General features: G+C 35.4%; 2 protein-coding genes and 1 pseudogene across 2 annotated transcripts; 2 read left to right on the plus strand and 1 right to left on the minus strand.

The window, feature by feature from the left end:
* The first annotated feature begins 967 nt into the window (after positions 1-967).
* LOC120151391 (dynamin-related protein 1E-like) lies at positions 968-4751 on the plus strand. The gene is made up of 15 exons (XM_039163871.1): positions 968-1253; positions 1362-1425; positions 1498-1605; positions 1829-1930; positions 2020-2070; positions 2147-2208; positions 2450-2540; positions 2648-2712; positions 2845-3039; positions 3122-3241; positions 3316-3386; positions 3586-3811; positions 3927-3977; positions 4059-4442; positions 4527-4751. The coding sequence occupies exons 1-15, from the start codon at positions 1113-1115 to the stop codon at positions 4653-4655; spliced, it is 1860 nt and encodes a 619-aa protein (XP_039019802.1). The 5' UTR covers positions 968-1112; the 3' UTR covers positions 4656-4751.
* Positions 4752-5979: 1228 nt separating this feature from the next.
* LOC120151392 (UMP-CMP kinase 3-like) lies at positions 5980-8398 on the plus strand. The gene is made up of 9 exons (XM_039163873.1): positions 5980-6106; positions 6431-6496; positions 6597-6648; positions 6761-6878; positions 7418-7574; positions 7701-7781; positions 7922-8029; positions 8115-8206; positions 8263-8398. Exons 2-9 carry the CDS (start codon positions 6470-6472, stop codon positions 8270-8272), a joined length of 645 nt encoding a protein of 214 aa, XP_039019804.1. The 5' UTR covers positions 5980-6106; positions 6431-6469; the 3' UTR covers positions 8273-8398.
* A 1324-nt stretch (positions 8399-9722) lies between these two features.
* LOC120151367 lies at positions 9723-12191 on the minus strand (annotated as a pseudogene).
* Positions 12192-19162: the final 6971 nt, after the last annotated feature.

The following is a 19162-nucleotide window of genomic DNA, read 5'->3' on the forward strand; positions in this document are numbered from 1 at the left end:
AAAAAAAAAATAGTACCACCATAGTCGATGGATTTATCTGATCAAATTTCTGTAAATTCTAGAAATTTTAGTACTAAAGAATATTGTAAGATTTCAATTTTAACCCACACTATTTATTAGAAGCAAAACAAAATGAATCGAATCGAATAATTTCTTTGAACTTTCTTTTGTCTAACATTGTTTGTTATCTTCTATTTATTATTGTTGCTGTCACTGCGACAGATGAATTAAAATTGAATGGTGAGGGATTCATCGTCGGAGAGGATGGAAGGCTGCGGAGTTGGTTTTGACAAATTTGGTGTCCCTTCAATGGAGACAGCAGGGAAGGATCGAGAGATCCAAATGCATTACCGAGATTAATAGATTTCAAATCGCTAAACCTGTTATGGTCCTTGCTTCGGCAAGATGGGGAGGAGAGACTAGAAATCTCATCCATCAACATTTCGTGCTGTAATTGGTTCTCGAGTATGATTATTTCCATCCCCATATCAAAATCTCGACAACTAAAAGCCGTCTTCAAGTGGCTACCTGGTAACTGCAACACCAATGTGTTAGTGATTAAATCATTAGTTTTGAAACTTTAATAAAGAAAAAAGAAATTTATTCAAACATTAATGACCATTTGTATAGTTTACCTTTTTTGCTTATAAAAAATATTTATTCTGTTTTTTAATGTATTTTCACGTTCGAAAGAAAGAATGTCGGGTTTATACCCATTTGAATATTGAGATTAGAAAACACCAAAATTGTAATTTCATCAAACGGCCCTTCTAGGCCTTTCGTCGGGCCATCTTATTGAAATTTCAAACTTCAAAACTCCGAACGCGGGTACCACATCTGTTTACTTAAGAAAAAAAAGTTGGTATTTATTAAAAAAACACACAAAATACCAAAACGGTGCGGAGCGTGCACTATATTATATATAGCCGATTCTTGACGGTTGTCCGAACAAAGCAACTATATATATTTACACGTACTAAAAACCTCTGGTTCCTCCCCTTTTCTCAACCTCTACTAGTCAACCGCAGCTTGCGAACGCAGGAGCTCATTTCTTTTATTCTTTTAGCTTCCGATTTCAACTTATCGTTTTCTTCCGAGGTTCGCCGTCAAGGATGACCACTATGGAGAGCTTGATAGGCTTGGTTAACAGGATCCAGCGAGCTTGTACGGTGCTCGGTGATTATGGCGGAGGCGATAACGATTTCTCTTCGCTTTGGGAAACTCTTCCTTCTGTTGCCGTCGTCGGAGGACAGGTTTCTCTTTCACGTCTTTCGAATTTCTGCAATCTTTCTTTGAACAAAGAACGTAGACGTATCCGATCTTCTTATATGAGCCGGGTTTCGTTTTTGGATTGAGAACAGAGTTCAGGGAAGTCTTCGGTGCTCGAGAGCATAGTTGGTCGTGACTTTCTTCCCAGAGGATCGGGTTCGTTAGTTTCCTATTTTCTCTCTCTTTTTTAGTTATTAAATTTTAGTCTCTTAAGGTAATTTGGTGCAGGAATTGTGACGAGACGACCTTTGGTCTTGCAGCTTCATAAGACGGAAGAAGGGTCGCAGGAGTATGCTGAGTTTCTTCATCTGCCCAGGAGAAGGTTCACTGATTTTGGTAATCCTTTTTTCCTTTCTGCTTTGCCTTCGGTTTTTTTAGCTGGATTTGCCTTGTTTTTTTTAGCTTTCCTTTGTTCCAATCATGGACAATCTAGGAAATAAGAAAACCTTCTTGATGTTTTTTATTCGTTCCCGCTAGTTGCGAGTTCTGGTTGCATGGATTATTACTCTTAGGTTAATTTGAAATTGAAGGTTATTTTGCTCATCCTTTCATGGTGCAGGGGCGGTCCGTCATGAAATTCAAGAGGAAACTGAGAGAATTACAGGGAAGACTAAGCAAATATCTCCCGTTCCCATCCATCTCAGTATCTACTCTCCGAATGGTTTGTCATCACAAATCAATGATTATATTTCTTCTTTTAAGTAACGGTCAAGATTCATTTAGCTAACACCATTTATTCTCCTCCCACAGTTGTGAACTTAACCCTGATTGATTTGCCGGGCTTAACAAAAGTTGCGGTTGGTAAGGGTTTTTTTTTTTAATATTCATTGTTATTCTTTTGTGTTCAATTATTGAATGGGACCATTGTTCTTTTTAGAGGGGCAGTCGGAAAGTGTAGTTCAAGACATCGAAGCCATGGTTCGGTCTTATGTTGAGAAGGTAATCATCTTCAACCGTGCTTAGTTAATAGACAATAATATTTCACCCCTTTCCATGTCTCTCTTCACTTGGGTATAAGTTTCTGCTTACATGAATTCAATCCTTGGACTAACGGCTACTGTTACTATTATGGAATTTGATATGTTTTGTTGCTCTCTTACACGATTAAACAATCTTTTCTCATCTGAAGCTTCTTATTTATGTTCCCTTGCATTCTGAATCATCAATTTGCTTTTTGTAGCCTAATTGTATCATACTAGCTATATCTCCTGCTAATCAAGATATAGCAACTTCGGATGCTATCAAACTGTCCAGGGAGGTAGACCCCTCTGGTATGTATAAATTATCATTTTACTATAGCGTTAGCACTGATGCAAATCTTTGCGAAGTATATTACACCCTTTTTTTCCTTGAGAAAATTGCATCTTTTTTATGCCAGGTGATCGTACATTTGGGGTGTTAACTAAGCTTGACCTTATGGACAAAGGGACTAATGCTTTGGATGTGAGTTTTGGCTTTCTTTCTTGTTCATATAAAATTCCATATTTACTTTATCTGAGTGTCTCTATTCTTTGTTTTTTTAATTGTAGCTGATTTGGTCTACTAACATGTTTTATTTCCTTTTCCATTCTTAAGGTACTTGAAGGGAGATCTTACCGGCTAGTGCATCCTTGGGTTGGAATTGTGAACCGTTCACAGGCTGATATAAACAAAAATGTGGAAATGACTGTGGCAAGACGCAAGGAGCGTGAATATTTTGCCTCTAGTCCAGACTATGGTCACTTAGCAAGTAAAATGGGTTCAGAGTATCTTGCAAAACTTCTGTCGCAGGTTTGAAACTGAGTACATTTTACTTTATTAGATTTCTGCAATCTTAAAGGGAATATATCTAACAGTGTTGCCTTGTCTTCAGCATTTGGAATCTGTCATTAGGGCTCGGATACCAAGTATCACTTATTCGATAAATAAAAGTATTGATGAACTTGAATCAGAGATGGATCATCTTGGCAGGCCTATTGCTCTTGATGCTGGGGTTAGTAGCATACCTTTCCTAGTTCTGTATAAGTTACCTCATGTTCTGTGTATAATTGTGATGTTGTGTATTAGGCTCAACTATACACTGTACTGGAAGTCTGCCGTGCCTTTGAACGGATATTCAAGGAGCATCTAGATGGAGGGTAAAGCATTTTAATAACTTCTTTTGTTTTTCCCATTCTCAATCATGGTTATTAGTCTGATCATAAAAACCATTCATCCTCGAGTTAGATTCATACAGTACTTACAATTTTAGAGTTGTCTGCACTTTCCATTTTAGCCCCGGGCTATAACAGTGATAATTACATGGTGTAATAACTCCTTTGGACATTGATATATTAGGCGACCTGGAGGTGATCGTATCTATGGAGTCTTTGACAACCAGCTACCTGCTGCTTTGAGGAAGCTTCCCTTTGACCGCCATCTTTCTATCCAAAATGTAAAGAGAGTAGTGACCGAGGCAGATGGTTATCAACCACACTTGATAGCACCCGAGCAAGGTTACCGCAGGCTTATTGATGGGGCATTAAGTTACTTCAGGGGCCCGGCTGAAGCTTCTGTGGATGCTGTAAGTTGTTATCCTTCATTTATTACTTTAATAGTCACTCTACATTTATTTTGAATTTTTCAAGTTTTCTGATTTTTTTACGTTACTTTTAGCTGATCTACATTTTTTTATGCAGGTTCACTTTGTCTTGAAGGAACTTGTGAGGAAATCTATAGCGGAAACTCAGGTTAAATTTTGAGAAAATTAATCTTACGTAGTTTGTCTGGTGTACCATAGATGAATGTCTATTGATGTTTTCTATTAACAGGAACTAAAACGCTTTCCCAGACTGCAAGCCGATATTGCAGCAGCTGCTAACGAAGCCTTGGAGAGGTTTCGAGACGAAGGTAAGAAGACAGCCGTCCGGTTGGTAGATATGGAATCATCATATTTAACAGTCGAGTTCTTCCGGAAGCTTCCCCAAGAAGCGGATGTAGCACGAAATCCCGGAGGAAACCCGCAACCTACTGCATCTACGGACCGGTACGGCGAGGGCCATTTCCGGAGGATAGGGTCAAATGTTTCCTCGTATATCGGTATGGTGTCGGATACACTTAAGAACACAATCCCGAAGGCTGTGGTTTACTGTCAAGTTAGGGAGGCAAAACAATCATTGCTGACCCGGTTTTACACGCAGCTAGGAAAGAAAGAGGTAAAATGTCATTAGCAACGTCTATATATATCAACATTTTAGTCGGTGTTAAATTTTGGCATGGGGTTCATGGGTGTTTTTCAGGCGAAGCAGCTGTCACAAATGTTGGACGAGGATCCAGCATTGATGGGGAGGAGAGAACAGTGTGCTAAAAGGCTTGAACTGTACAAGGCTGCAAGGGACGAGATCGATTCTGTATCGTGGACTCGATGATATTGAGAACAATATTCCCATTTGATATTAGATTATTTACCAAAAAATAAAATAATAAAGATTACTCTAAACGCGGGAAAAAAGTACACGCAAGTCGGCGGTGACGCCTTCGGTTTCCTCTTCCTTTATTTCCCGCTATAAATAAAATAGCTTTTATTTTGATATTTCAATTATATTTGTTCAAAAAATAGAATTTAAAAGTATCGAATATCGAATTTATTTTATCTATATTATATATAAAAATATTTGAGCGATTGATTGTTATGAATTAATTTAATATTGAATTAATTACGTTATTAAATCTTAAAGAACGATATAAGTTTAATGATTTAATTGAATATTTACATTTAAAAAAATTAAATATTATTTGTTCTCAATTTTTAATAGTCCAGTAAATGAACTAAACCTTGAGCAAATTGCTCGTGAACTGTTTACGAAAAATTCACTTATTTATTAAGTGAATGCACATGAGCAGAATTTTAACTTCGTTTAATTAAATGAAATGACACAAATAAAAGGTTCGTTCGTTCATTTACGTACGTGAACATTCGACAATTTGTTCGTTTACGTTTGTTTATATTTGTTCATTTATATTCAGCTCAATCTCTAAACATGTTTAAAATATTAAAACCTAATAAATTTTAATCTTAAATTCATTACATTTAAAACTCAATTAATTTTAAATCAAAGTAAAAAAAATACTCAAACCAATTAAAAAATATAAATACTAAAATTATTTGGAAATAAAAAAATTCTTTTCAAATATAAACCCAATTAATTTTATGTCCGTTTATTTGTGTCCGTTTACGCTCGTTCGCTTGTGTTTGTTTATCATTTAACGAACACGAACAAACTACATTTTTTAATAAACAAACATGAACAAAAAATTTAGTTAGTTTAGTTTTTCGTGTTCCTTCATTTGTTTGGTCAAAATTAAACAAACGAACATGAACGTACCCTCGTTTGTGTTTGATATATTTGTTTACAGGGTCTAATTCTTAATAACAGTCCACATTATAATCTTGTAACTTTAAAAGAATACAATTTATTCGAAACAATAAATATGTTAATTGAATTATGATTTTAATGGTAAAAGAAAATGCTATTATTCTTAAAGAATTTAAGTTCGAATGTTACGAGAGGAATGTGCATTATTTCCGATTAAAAAATTATGAAAATATATTATTTTAAATAACCTCAAATTATTTCAAAATAAATACATAAATATGTTGATCGATTAAACGGGGTCAGGTCATATTCACTGTCGCAGCATAAGGTGTAATTTTGAAGGTAGCCACATTTGGTAGATGGAGATCGCAAGGGTTCATTCAAAAGTTTGTAAAAGCCTTTGAAAAGCAATCCCATATCAAAGGCAGACGCACCTCCAAATTCAATTTCCTCCACAGCTCCATTCCCTCCTCCCTTTTCAATTGAAAAAAATAACAATTCAGGTAATTTTCTTACTTATCTTGCAAATTAATCCTCTCTTGTCATTGTATTTGCTCTGATCTGATCTGATCGTTCTTCCTTCGATTTCCATTTACAATGCCATTTTGATCTCTGTAAATTCAGTTCTTTACGATCTTGCCGCATTTTTCTTTTCATCTTCTCCATCTGTACGTGGAATTTGGAATTCGAATCCGATCTAAATGTGCAATTGTGCATGTTTTGTATTCCTCCTCCTCGCATCAACTTGCTATACTTCAGATCTCTTCTTTGCCTTTCTTAATTTTTATAATTTTTTTTCTTTCTTTCTTTCTTTCTGATTTATGTAGGTTTAAACGAGCTCCTAACCTAAGCTAGTTTATTCAATAATGGGAGCAGTTGATGTTGCAAACAAGGTAATGCGACGATGGAATTTATTCCGTTATTCGTACATCCTTTGTCATGCATTTGCATCTTTTTCTATCCAAATCAGTTTATCATTACGTATGTATTCAGGATCTCACTGCTAGCTTGGCCGACAAAAAGCCCAAGGTTGTTTTTGTTTTGGGTAAGCGGCGTCTTCCTTTTTATTTTGTCTTTTGGTAGTTTTACATTTTCGTATTGTATGTAAATGATTACAACTATTGAGGAATTTTTTTCCTGTTTTGTTTATTGATCAGGTGGCCCTGGCAGTGGAAAAGGTACCCAATGTACAAATATAGTGGAACACTTTCATTACACCCATCTCAGTGCTGGAGATCTCCTCCGAGCTGAAATTAAGTCTGGTTCTCAGAATGGGTATGGAAATCATGCCTGAAAAGATTACCCGTACATTGGTTTCTAGCTGATTCTGGAGATTTTATTTACTTTTTATCTTTAAACATGATTGAAATCTGGAATCGCATCAATCTAGAAAAGGAAATTTTAGTAATATTGCTTTGAGAAAAGAAAAACCTTGTTTGTAATGATTGAATATCGTTGTTTTTGCTTGGTGTAGGCTGTTCCTATGGAGATCTCTTCAATTTCAAACATGAGATGTGTTCATTGAAAATGATTGCGGTTTTTACCCTCAGCTCTTGAAATTAGACAAAATTATTTTCAGATCTGTATGGTTTTCTGATATCAACCTCTCTCTTTCGGTTTCTAAACCTGAACTGCATGTTTTCTACTCTGCCTATGTTGCATATTTATGTTTTGGGGTAGATCTGTTCAATTTTTGACCAGTTTGCATATTAACCTTTTGCATGTTGAGTATTATTTCATCATTTGAACCATTTCCTACATGCCACCTTTCTCTGAATCATCATATTTAATACATGCTCTCTTGTGATCTACAGAACCATGATTCAAAACATGATCAAAGAAGGAAAGATTGTTCCTTCTGAGGTCACAATTAAGCTTCTCCAAAAAGCAATGCTGGAAAGTGGTAATGACAAGTTCCTTATTGATGGTTTTCCTCGTAATGAGGAAAACCGTGCAGCATTTGAAGCTGTTGTAAGTATTATCATTCTCGGTTCCAATATTTATTCTTTTAGTTTACGTTCCCTTGGGTAGGTTTTACCTTGTCTTCTCAGTATTCAGTTAGGTATTTAACATGGCCAACATTTGGTGGTTCTGCAGACAAAAATTGAGCCTGAATTTGTACTGTTTTTTAATTGCCCTGAAGAAGAGATGGAGAGGCGTCTTCTGAGTAGAAACCAGGTTATTCAATTCTTGCTCTGTTTCTGTCTCTCTTTCTATGGGTTTATGCATATGATTTACATTAGAAGATTTCTTAGTTTCATTTTTTTTTGTGCCATTTTATGTTGTTTAAACTATTTGTCCTTATCTCCGATATGAAGGGAAGAGAAGATGATAACATTGAAACAATAAGGAAGCGATTCAAAGTGTTTCTCGAGTCCAGCCTTCCTGTAATTGAGTACTATAAGGCCAAGGGGAAAGTCCGAGAGGTAATAATCTGTCAGAACCATTTGGTTATGCAATAGATGATTGGCATGGTTACCTCAACTCAGGTATTGTTGCTTTGGCATTTAGATTGATGCTGCAAAGCCCATTGGAGAGGTGTTTGAGGTGGTTAAAGTCATCTTCACCCCAAAAGCTGAAAAGGTAAAGAGTCGTGGGTTTACCCTTTCTCTTCCGTAAAATGAAAGCAAGAATGCGGATATTACTTTATTTGAAATATAATAATGTAAAATGTCCGATCCAATCACAGTTGTATGAAGTAGTGGTACTTCATATTTTCTTTGAAGTACTGAATACTACTGATAGGTAGTTGGGTACATTATTAAATGAATGTACCCCGGATGGGTAATTGAATCAGCCTAACTACATTAATCACAAGCCACAAACTATATTTTACTCGATACACTTTGATCATCAGTTAACATATATCTTCCTTTCAATCCGCACGTTGCGCTCATGATCGGTAATAATTGCGTCCTACTGATAGGCAGGCTTTGCAATGCTACCATTGATAAATGATCATATTCATTTGAGGTGACAATTTTATCTGCAAATTATACAGTTTTGCATTTATGTTGTTTATGAAGCACCGTTTTTGCCACATATATAATTTTGTTTGGTGCAGGTTACATGTCACAGTGTGCTGCACGTTATTGTATTCTTATAATTTGGAATGTTTTTGTATCACATAGTATTTGGTTTATAATTACATGAGATGAGATGATGTTCATTTATATTCTAGTTATGGTATTTCCGATGAACACAATAAATCTGAAAGTTGTTTACATGATATTCTTATTCTTTGCATAAACCAAATTGCCTTCCCTGCTTTCTGGAATTTAATTACTCGAAGAGCTGCTAAACACCAGAAATCCATACATGATATTTGTTGAACGGCCTATTTATACAGGATTCTAAACTAAGAGGTCGTAGCTTAAGTATGGGCCAAGATCCAAACCACCCATATGGAACAAATTTTATCCATCAATCATGGGACCAAGTGTTTCTTATGATCAATATTTGATATCGATATATTGTTTGAGGATAAAATGATTTCATCCATTTAACTGTAAATTGTATCATTAAATAGATATATCTCAATACAAGCAGATGTTCTACTTCAAACAGAAACGGGACAAAGCCCAGTGCGCTAAATTATGTACAACTTTGAAAATATCAATAACCCACCTCTAACAATAACTTTAGGACCATTTTTTAGAGTAAATTACGTATTTAATATTTGAACTATCAGTTTTGATACATTTTAATAAATAAATTTTTATTTTTTTTAAAAAAAATCATATATAATGCTTAGCTTTATGTTTCATTTAGTATCCCATCATTAAAAATATAATGCATTTAATATCTAAATTATCAGTTGTAGTCCGTTTTAGTAACTAGATTTTCAAATTTTTTTCAAAACTTAACGGGTACTAATGAAACAAAAATTGAACTTTATGTATGCTTTTGAAGAAATAAAAGTTTAAGTATTAAAACAAACCAAAATTGTATAGCTTAGGTACTAAATGTGCAATTTACCCTTTTTATGATATACCACCGATTTCATGTATCATTTATACACTCAACTTTCAGTTTCTTCAATTATAATATTGAACTTCTATTTTAGCTTCAATTATATCACCAGAATTTTAAAAGATTATAGTAACATATCAACAAATATTTAGAGAGAGAAAGAAGATACTAATGCTCATAAATAGTGAAATACAACTCATGGACTTAATATCAGTCACAGTTCAGCACATGGGATCAAAAAGATTGAGTTAAAAAAAGTTAACACGGCTGTAAAACATATGAAGGCGAGCTAAATTTACTCTCCTAAATTTGTCAACCTCTTGGGTTAACCCAGCTGGTTCTCCCCTCATGCTGGGGAGAAAAAAAAAACATTTAAGAACCTTTGGCAGAGTCGTCTCCCGGTACATCGTCTTCATCGAGGTATATATTCTCTGCCATCTGCCATATTTGAAGGATGTTATCTTCAGCTACACTAGCAATAACCCAATCTTCGCATGGGTTCCATGAAAAATCAGAAATTTTACTAGTGTGACCCCCATGAATAAAGAGCAACTCGGGTGGACCATCTTCGGCCTCCTCTGGTGTCTGTTCATCAATCCTGCATAACAAAATTCGAATGACCAACAATATTAGCAATGCCTATGAGGTTACAAAATGTAGTTGCATAAAAAAAATATTAGCTAGGTAATTCAGTCAATCTTCTGGAGCAAAAAAGTTATCATCAATGCAACTCAAATACCAAACCCATTTGGCAAAAAAGGTTAGATTCAATCAAGAAAACCGAACACCATTTGGCAAGAGTTACTCACCTGCTAAGATCCCAAACCATGAGCCTTCTACCAAGACAACAGGATGCAAAGATTGTTTCATTCTTCGGATTCCACCAAACTTGGAAAACTTCTTCCCTGGTGCACATCATTACATAGTTCAACTTCATGACTAGTTATTAAAACATCTTCAAGAGTTCCACAAAAAATAATCTCAAAGACAATGGAACCATATATTCAACACTCAAACTGGCTTTATATATGGAAAAGGAAAAATAGAAATATTTCATGAATCCACAAAAGTAATCATAGAATTTCTTACTTGTGGCTATCAAAGGTGTGGAGTGCAGTACTGATCTTGCGAAGATCAAATAACTTAACCGTCTTATCAGTAGAACCCGTTGCCACAACCCACTCATTAAAGGGATTGAAAGCTAAGCAGTTGACCTGATAACATGAAAATATCATATTTTTTTTATAAGAATGAAAATAACAACATCAAACAACAAAGTGAGCCAAACTTCACTTCAGTATCGATTATCGAACTTATCAACCTGCTAGCATTCCGATAAGAGCATATATAAACCAAAAATATACTCTATTCATCAGAATTTTATGTCTAAATATTTAGCACAGAAATCAAAGGCAGAACCAAATGGTACTAAACTAGGAAGGATAAATGAAACAAGAAATATTATTGTTGAGTCCATATGTTGTTTTGGTCACTTTGTACCTCTTTATTGAGTGAATTCCTTTTCGAAATCCTAAGTACTATTCAGCCTAACTAAATTGGAAAGAAAAGAAATCAGCAAGGTCACAATTGTTTATCAGAAAAGCTTGAATTTTTTTTTTCATGTATACACAAATTACATTCAAAAAATAAAAAAGGGAATGAGAAATTGATTGATGGTCACCTCACTCTGGTGAGCAACTACGGACTGGATAGGCTTGGTGGCAGATGGGGTTCGCAGGTCCCAAATAAGCAAATATTGGTCATCCCCAACGGAACCAAACAAGTACTCGTGCCTAAGATGCCAAGCAACATCTTCGACGACACCCTCGTGGACCTTGAAGATCTGCATAGCATCAAGAGACTTGTTCTTGGGAGTGGCATTGATATCCCACAGACAAATCTGAGCATCATCTGATCCACTAAGCAGATGGCCTTGCTTGAACTTACTCCAAGATAGCCCATAACCCTCCGTGCTATGGCCCCTAAGTCTCAAATCAGGACTGCAAGCCCCATCCAAAGGCGGCTTCGAAGGATGCTTACTGTAATCGAACACAAAAACCTCGGCACTGACCGTCTTAGTGGCTATAACAAAAGGATTCTGAGGCATATAACGAGCCCTATTGACCTCTCCCTCGTGATTAATCTGCTGAATGATCTGGACCTTGCCGCTGGCGCATCCGAAACCGCCCAGGTCGGACCGGTCGTGGTCGTACTGGCGAGCATCGTTCTCGGAATCCTGGAGGGGAAGCTGGACCTGAGCCAACATGAGGTAATTGGGCTCGTTCTCGAGGTGTGAGTTCCCAAGATCATCTTTTGAACGGAGTAATCCTTTCCGGGGGGCCCGTCGCGGTCGGGGAGCCATTCGACGGTGAGAGAGGGCCACTCGAGTGCGTGGGTAATGACGAGATCGTAGAGGAAAGGAGTGTTCTTTTTCGAAATTTTGTACTCTTCGTTTATCAGCCTCTCCTCGATCTCGCCACGCATCTCCTCCTCGTCCTTCCCCATCTTTCAACTTGGGATTTGGTGCCTGCAGGTATTGGATTTAGGGTTCCCCCCTGATTTCTTCTTCTTTTTATCTTCCTTTCCCCAGTTCCCGCCAAAGGGTTAGTTTGGGACATCAAAGTGACACTAGTAAGGTATTTTAAAGAGAGAATACTTTCACTTTCCTAACACTGAATATATATCAGGATGGCAACCACCACCTTTTTACTTAGCATCGTCCCACTCACAAATTAAAATTTTATTTATTTGTTATCTAGTAACATAGGTATATTGCGATTTATAAACTTGGCTATCCACCGACTACCTCAGAGTCAGAGGAATATTAATCATACAACAGATGCATCAACAGTCCTAATATTACTCCCCATCTTATCAGTGTCAATTATTGAATTGATCTTCAATGCTTATAGCAACCTCCATCCATGCCCTTAATAGTCTTCCCTTCAATTCGGGCTCTCCAAATTTCTCAAGTATGGATAACATGACCAAAAGTTTTTATTTCACGGGGGTAAATATCTACTTCTTATCTCCTGATGTTTGACTGCCTTTTCCAATATAGCAGAAGTAAAGATGTTAAAAAAAACCCGAGGTATTTAACTTATGGCAGCTTGTTCTTCATTGGACCTGATACCAGAAATTGCAAAATTAAAGATTAATGCCTTCAACAAAATGTCAGAGCTAGGTTTCGATTGTAGTACTTGTGAGTTATGGGCCCACCATGCTTCCACTGCACCACTCTGATGTGTTGATTGTTCTTAAATACAAAACTAAATATTTTCTGTAATTCTTGAGGATTGTGGATACGATAATCTCAGTAGATACTTTTTGAGCAGATATTAGAGCCATGAAAAGTGAAGCTGTCCATGCAAATCGTACTATGGGAGTGACTCCGGATGAGGCTGTTTCATGGGGAAAGATACGAGCGAGGCTCTGCTAGAATACTTAAGCTATATCCTTTCTTCCCTTGGACTTCCGTGTTCTTTGGTTTGCTTACCTACTTCTTTTTCCTTAGAAATAAACAAATATATCGTTTCATGATTGTATTGAAGCAGGTACATTGTGATGCAACCAACTATTGCGGTAGAGGGAACATTTTGCTTCAAGCTCCAAAATCTCTGCGATTCTTCTACTCCTACTAATTGTGGTAACCAAATCATCCTGAGAATTGTGTTTTTAAAGGAGAAATGATTATAGTACTCTGTACCAGAGGTTTGAAGAAATGTGAGAGTGAGCAGAGTCTATCATTCATCGTTCTACTTATTGCGAGTTTTGGTTGTGTTGCAGATTTGATTGATGCCTTCATATTCTGGCAATATGTCACCGTTCTCTTCTCCTTCTGGCTCAAGAATAACAGAAATTCGCGCCTTATGGGCCTTTTTTTTTTTCTAATTCCAGGGGAGTAGTACTAGTACCATCCTTCATTGTTAACTCAACTCCACTCAACTACACCCCCTATCTTTGGTTATTGAATAAGCATTCATAAACGTTACAATCTTCTTAACAGCTTCACTCTGATCATGGAAGAAAAACTATAAATAATTTGTTAAAATGAGTTTGTATTACTATGCAAATGAGTTAAATTAGGTTGAAAAAAAAAATAAAGCAATATTGCAAACACCATTTTGAATTGAAACATCTATTCAAGGATTTGCTTCTTGATTGGATTCTAATGAATTAGAGCAAAAATAAAGCAGCTAATTCTAAAATACTTTGTTAAAACAATTAACAGATGGAACTGATGACAAACTCCTTGCAAGAAACTAGAGGTGTTCAAATTTTCGAACTAATTCGGTTAACCGACATAACCGAATTAATTCGGTCGGTTAACGGTTAAAAAAAATTTAGAATTCAGTTAACGATTAATTCGGTTCGAAATCAGTTAATTAACCGAATTAACCTTAAATATTTATTAATATTTTTTTCATCCCATAATATGTTGCCCCCCATTTCCTTTAATTGCTCCTCGGATATCAATTTTTTTTACCTTGATTTGTGTAAGGTATGGACACGAGATGGGTGGGGGATTGTCTCAGAAAAGGTGGGTTAATATACGGCTAATATACGGCATTACTGGATACATTAAAATGTATTTAATAAATTCGGTTTAGCGGTACCTATTATGTTGACAACTAATAATGTTTTAGGTAGAAAATATGAAAAACTATTAAAAAATTTGGTAACCGGTAAACTTTGGTTATCGGTAAGTATCTATCTTTTTTATAAAAGTGTCCATACTTTTAACATATCAAGTAAATTTTACCGGTTTTGTCATAATGAATCTGGTTTTGTCATATTTTTACCTGTTATATTGTAAAGTATATATCCTTTTTATAAAAGTGTTCATACTTATTTCACTGTGAAAATATATTTATTATTATCTTTGGTTAATATTGTTAAATTTAAATTCTAAATAATATTTTATAAAATATCAAAACAATCAAATAATTTTTTGTGTAAATGAAATTATTAAATTAATATTGTAGGTGGAAAACATGAAACACTATTAAAAAAAATTGAAACATAAATTACATAACTTTAAAAAAAGTATATATCATTTTTATAAAAGTGTTCATACTTATAAAAGTAGGTCTAAGTCATGAAGAAATATTAAAAAATTGTGCTACTGGTTCGTGTCGATCCAAATTAAAAATGTGTCGATCCAAAACGATATAACAGGTAAAACTATGACAAAACCGGTATAGAAATGATAAAACCGGTAAAGCGCTACCGGATACATTTAAAGTGTCGGTACTTTAATATAAGGATCGACACTTCGTGAATTTAAAAGAGAAGCAATTTTAAATCCTATAAAGTGTCGATACTTTTAAAAAATGTATCGATCCAAAACGATATACCAGGTAAAAATATGATAAAATCGGTATCAAAATGATAAAACCGGTAAAACGTTACCGAATATATTAAAAGTGTCGATACTTTATATAAGGATCGACACTTTGTAAATTTAAAAGAGAAATAGTTTTAGCGCCTATAATGTGTCGATACTTTAAAAAAAATATATCGATCCATAACGATATAACAGGTAAAAATATGATAAAACCGGTATCAAAATGATAAAACCGGTAAAGTGATACCGGATATATTGAAAGTGTCGATACTTTCGTAAGTACGTGTAATAAATTATCGACACTTTCAAAGAAATAGGTAATTATCCTTTCGAAAGTATCGACACCTGACATAAAAGTATCGACACTTTTGTATTTGTATCGATTAAATATAAATAACATATCCGATGAAAATATAAGCTAAATATCCTCTGAAAATAGATAGAACGGATGAGTTTTTGAAATCGAAGCGAAATTGTTGCTGCATTTCAGAAGGCGTTTCTAAAGCGAAGTTTGTTTGTTTGTTGTTGCAGTCGAATCGAAAAGTATGTTGTCGAAACCCTAATTTTTTATTATTACAGTAATCGCGATAGGGTTTTTATGTGTTGTTTGGGGTTTTGGAGTAAAGAAGCATTTGGGACCGATTGCAGGTAGAAAGTGATATTCAAGGAAAAATATAAATGTCGATACTTTTATTAAATATTATAGGTAGAAAATGATATTATAGGTTGTATAAATGTGCCGACACATTTTGGTGTGGCCATTCAAATTCTTTTGAAGAAAACCGTTTTACCACAAGAGTAATTATCTATATTTGTATATTGAATAAAGTGTATGTAACAAAATAATTTGATTTGCGTAAACTGATATATGAAGGAAAAATGGAGTCAATGGGTTGGAAAATTGTTGGTGGAGCAGATGACTTTGAAATTGAGGCCGAGACTCGAAAGCAACCAAAGGGTGGATATATGTACTTCTAGTAAGTATCAATGTCTTTTTGTTATTATTGTTGAAATGGTAATTGGATTAAAGTATCGATAAACTTTAAATTGATTACAAATTTTAAATGTTGACAGTATGGCCGAATGCAAAAGGATGAAGGAAGATGGCACACAGAGCGGTTCGGTATGTAAAATGAAATTGACATTGAGTAGTATTTAGTGTTAATGTATTGATTAAGAAACGTTTATGTTTTATATTAGGTGACAAAAGATGTGAGGTCCAAATGGAATTCAATGAGTGATGCTGAAAAGGAACATTACATCACACAGTCAAGGAATGATAGTAAAGAATACAAAGAACGGAGGAAAGCACATGAAAATAAGGTATTCATTAAACTTGTAAATACGTTGATACAAGATATATAAGAACTATAACATTATATATTGTTAAAAAATGTAGGAAGTGTCGACAAGATGCAGCATTAAAAGGGTGAATTTATTAATTAAACACCTTAAGGAGAAGGGTCAGTTGAATGTGCTGGGAGAAATAGGTTTTGGATCGTTGGTAGGAGTAAGGGATCGACCTATTCGGAGGGAATTGTGTCGATCCTTGATGGCGCAATTTGATGTCAGACAATGTATTGCTAAATATGGTGATTTTTCATTTCCTCTCGGGATCCCATGTGCTGCAGTCGTATTGGGGGTAGAAAATGAAGGCAAAAGTGTTGTAGAAGTCTGTAAGAGTAAGGACTGGAAAGCACTTGCCTCCAAATATGGTTTGAAGCATAAGGTGACATATGCTGAAATTGAAGAGGAAATAAAAAGTGGATCTTACGTTGGGGATGAGCTGAAGGCCAGAGTTCTATTATACCTTGTCGGTATCTTTTTTTGTCCAACGGGTAATACGTCAACGAACAAAGAACATATGAAGCTCATTTGTGATGAAGGCTTGAAGGGTGAATTCAATTGGGCTGAATATATCCATTCGAGATTGATTGAATCAATAATCACCTTTAAAAAGGGCAGCCAAAGATACCTCAAAGGGTGCATAGCAATCTTAGAGGTAAATGAGTTGAAGAACTTTTTTGTGTTTTTATATAAAAATATAAATTTTATTATAAATGCAGGTTGCACTGTTCGATTTTTGGTCAGGCTGTGAGGCAGTGCCGGCTTATGAAAGAACCGGAGTGGCACGCATCCGTATATGGGGGGAAGGAAGAGGTGGTTAGAGTGATGGTGAAGTTGAAGTTGGATAGAGCGAAGAAGCAAGAAAGGGTAATAAATGTAATTAAATAATATTAAGAATATAATCAATGTCTTAATATTGTAATTTAATTTTGAAGGTTATTAGCAAGGATGTAGAGGAGGCAGTGGAGGCAGAGGAGAAGAAAGGAGGGATGGTTGTATTGGGGGATGACGGTGAGTGGGACGACGGTGAGGGAAAACAGAGTAACTTCGACATTTTGATGTCTGAATTGGCTGATATCAAAAAAATCCAATTTGAAATCATGCAAAGACAATCAAGAGTCGAAGAGAAACTTGATAGAGTCGAAGAGAAACTTGAGAGAGTCGAAGATACACTTGAGAGGCATAAGGGGTAGTGGAAGGAAAAATAGATGGAGTGGTGAAAGAAGTAGAGGTGTTGAGGGGTGAAGTGGTGAAAGAAGTTGGGGTGTTAAGGGGTGATATTAAGATGGTGACGGGTGAAAAATTTGAGGGAATGGTGAAGGAGGTTGTGGAATTGAGGAGTGAACTTACGGGGGTGAAGGGGTGGTTGATAAATACTTGGATGAAGGAGATCAATTGAAGGGTGAAATAAAAGAGATGAAGAGCTATGTAGAAAAAAAATACGATGAACTGAAAAAATATGAAGAAGAAAAGAGGGAGGAGGAAGAAAAAGAGATGGAAGAAATGAGGAGGAAGGAAGTCGATGTCATTTATACACCGGAGAGTGTTATAGCAGCATATTTGGATTCGGAATGTCCTGCACCCCAGAAGAAGAAGCAGAAGGTAAGTTGAATAAAAGAAAACTTAATTTAATTTTTATTATGTTGTTGTGACAAAAATTTGTATGCAAAATTGTAGGTTGAAAAAGCGGATATTCCAAGCGGAATTGATGACATCGAAGCTGCAATTTGTGATTATTTATGGAATAGTGAGTTAGAATCGGAGTAAGTGAAATATATTGCTTTGTGAGTTATATTTAAATATTTCATGACAACATATTAATCCTAATGATTCATACAGATATTCTGTAATCTCAATGGGAAATCAATTCGCTAGTGTATACGACGTTGCAACGTTGAAGCCTACGGAATAGGTTGGCGGTGTGGTAAGTAGAAAGTAGAAAATGTTAAAACTTATTGAATATGTTCTAATTGTGTAATTAATTTTGTTAGGTTATTGATTTGCTCGCCTGGACAGTATGCTACGATTCTCAGAAGTCACTCCGGAGGATTGGCTACCTTCCATACCACTTAGCGGTGAGTTAAATTAATAAATGGAGATAAGTAGTGTTATAGACGGTAAATTAATAATATTTGTTGCGTAATTGCAGCAGCAGGCGTTGGATGCCAACAGCAAAGAAAGTGTTGAGGGTATTGCTACCTTCTGGGGTCCCATACTGAATAACTATGTGAAATTCACCGACTGTGAGAAGGTAAGACACCATACCAATTGCAAATGATGTTTTCGGATATAGAATGTTGAATTTTGTCAAATTGGGTGTGAAATTTGTTGCAGATCATGATCACAATAAACTACCATAATTCACATTGGTATCTGTTGGTGTTGGATATGGTAGATCGTGTTGCAACAATATATGATAGTATGTTTACAACTGAAGCAACTAAACAGAGAGTGAAGGATGCTAAGAGATTGGTATGTATGTATGTATGAAAGGACATTATGTAAATTATAATGCATAATTTTTTTGGATCATAACTTCTTCTATTTTAATGCAGATTAAAATATTAGATTTTTATAATAAGAAACGCATTTGGGTTGAATCCTGTGGATCTCTAGGAAAGTATCCCTTGAAAAATTTCAAATTTGTGGAGCATAAGAAGAATAAGCAATTGAATGGGTATGAGATGTTATCACAAATAGAAGTCTTAATTTATGCAGTATTCATCATAATTGACATGTGTGGTTTTCAAATTTTGTAACAGACATGATTGCGGCATGTATGTGATGATGTGGATGGAATCGATCAGTTCTACAGGGGCAACTGGTGATTTTGTAAGTGGAAAGAAAAAATCGTTTGTGGTAAAATTGTTAAAAGTCGTAGATTGAATGCTGT

The sequence above is a fragment of the Hibiscus syriacus genome, unplaced genomic scaffold (assembly GCF_006381635.1).
Source record: "Hibiscus syriacus cultivar Baekdansim isolate YM2019G1 unplaced genomic scaffold, ASM638163v2 tig00111053_pilon, whole genome shotgun sequence".
NCBI classification, from domain to species: Eukaryota; Viridiplantae; Streptophyta; class Magnoliopsida; order Malvales; family Malvaceae; genus Hibiscus; species Hibiscus syriacus.

Coding starts and splice junctions, on each gene's coding strand:
- LOC120151391 (XM_039163871.1), top strand. CDS start 1,113: ATGACCACTATGGAGAGCTTGATAGGCTTGGTTAACAGGATCCAGCGA. Junction 1,254..1,361: donor TTGCCGTCGTCGGAGGACAG/GTTTCTCTTTCA, acceptor GATTGAGAACAG/AGTTCAGGGAAGTCTTCGGT. Junction 2,541..2,647: donor CAGGGAGGTAGACCCCTCTG/GTATGTATAAAT, acceptor TTTTTATGCCAG/GTGATCGTACATTTGGGGTG.
- LOC120151392 (XM_039163873.1), top strand. CDS start 6,470: ATGGGAGCAGTTGATGTTGCAAACAAG. Junction 6,879..7,417: donor AAGTCTGGTTCTCAGAATGG/GTATGGAAATCA, acceptor TGTGATCTACAG/AACCATGATTCAAAACATGA. Junction 8,030..8,114: donor CCAAGGGGAAAGTCCGAGAG/GTAATAATCTGT, acceptor TTTGGCATTTAG/ATTGATGCTGCAAAGCCCAT.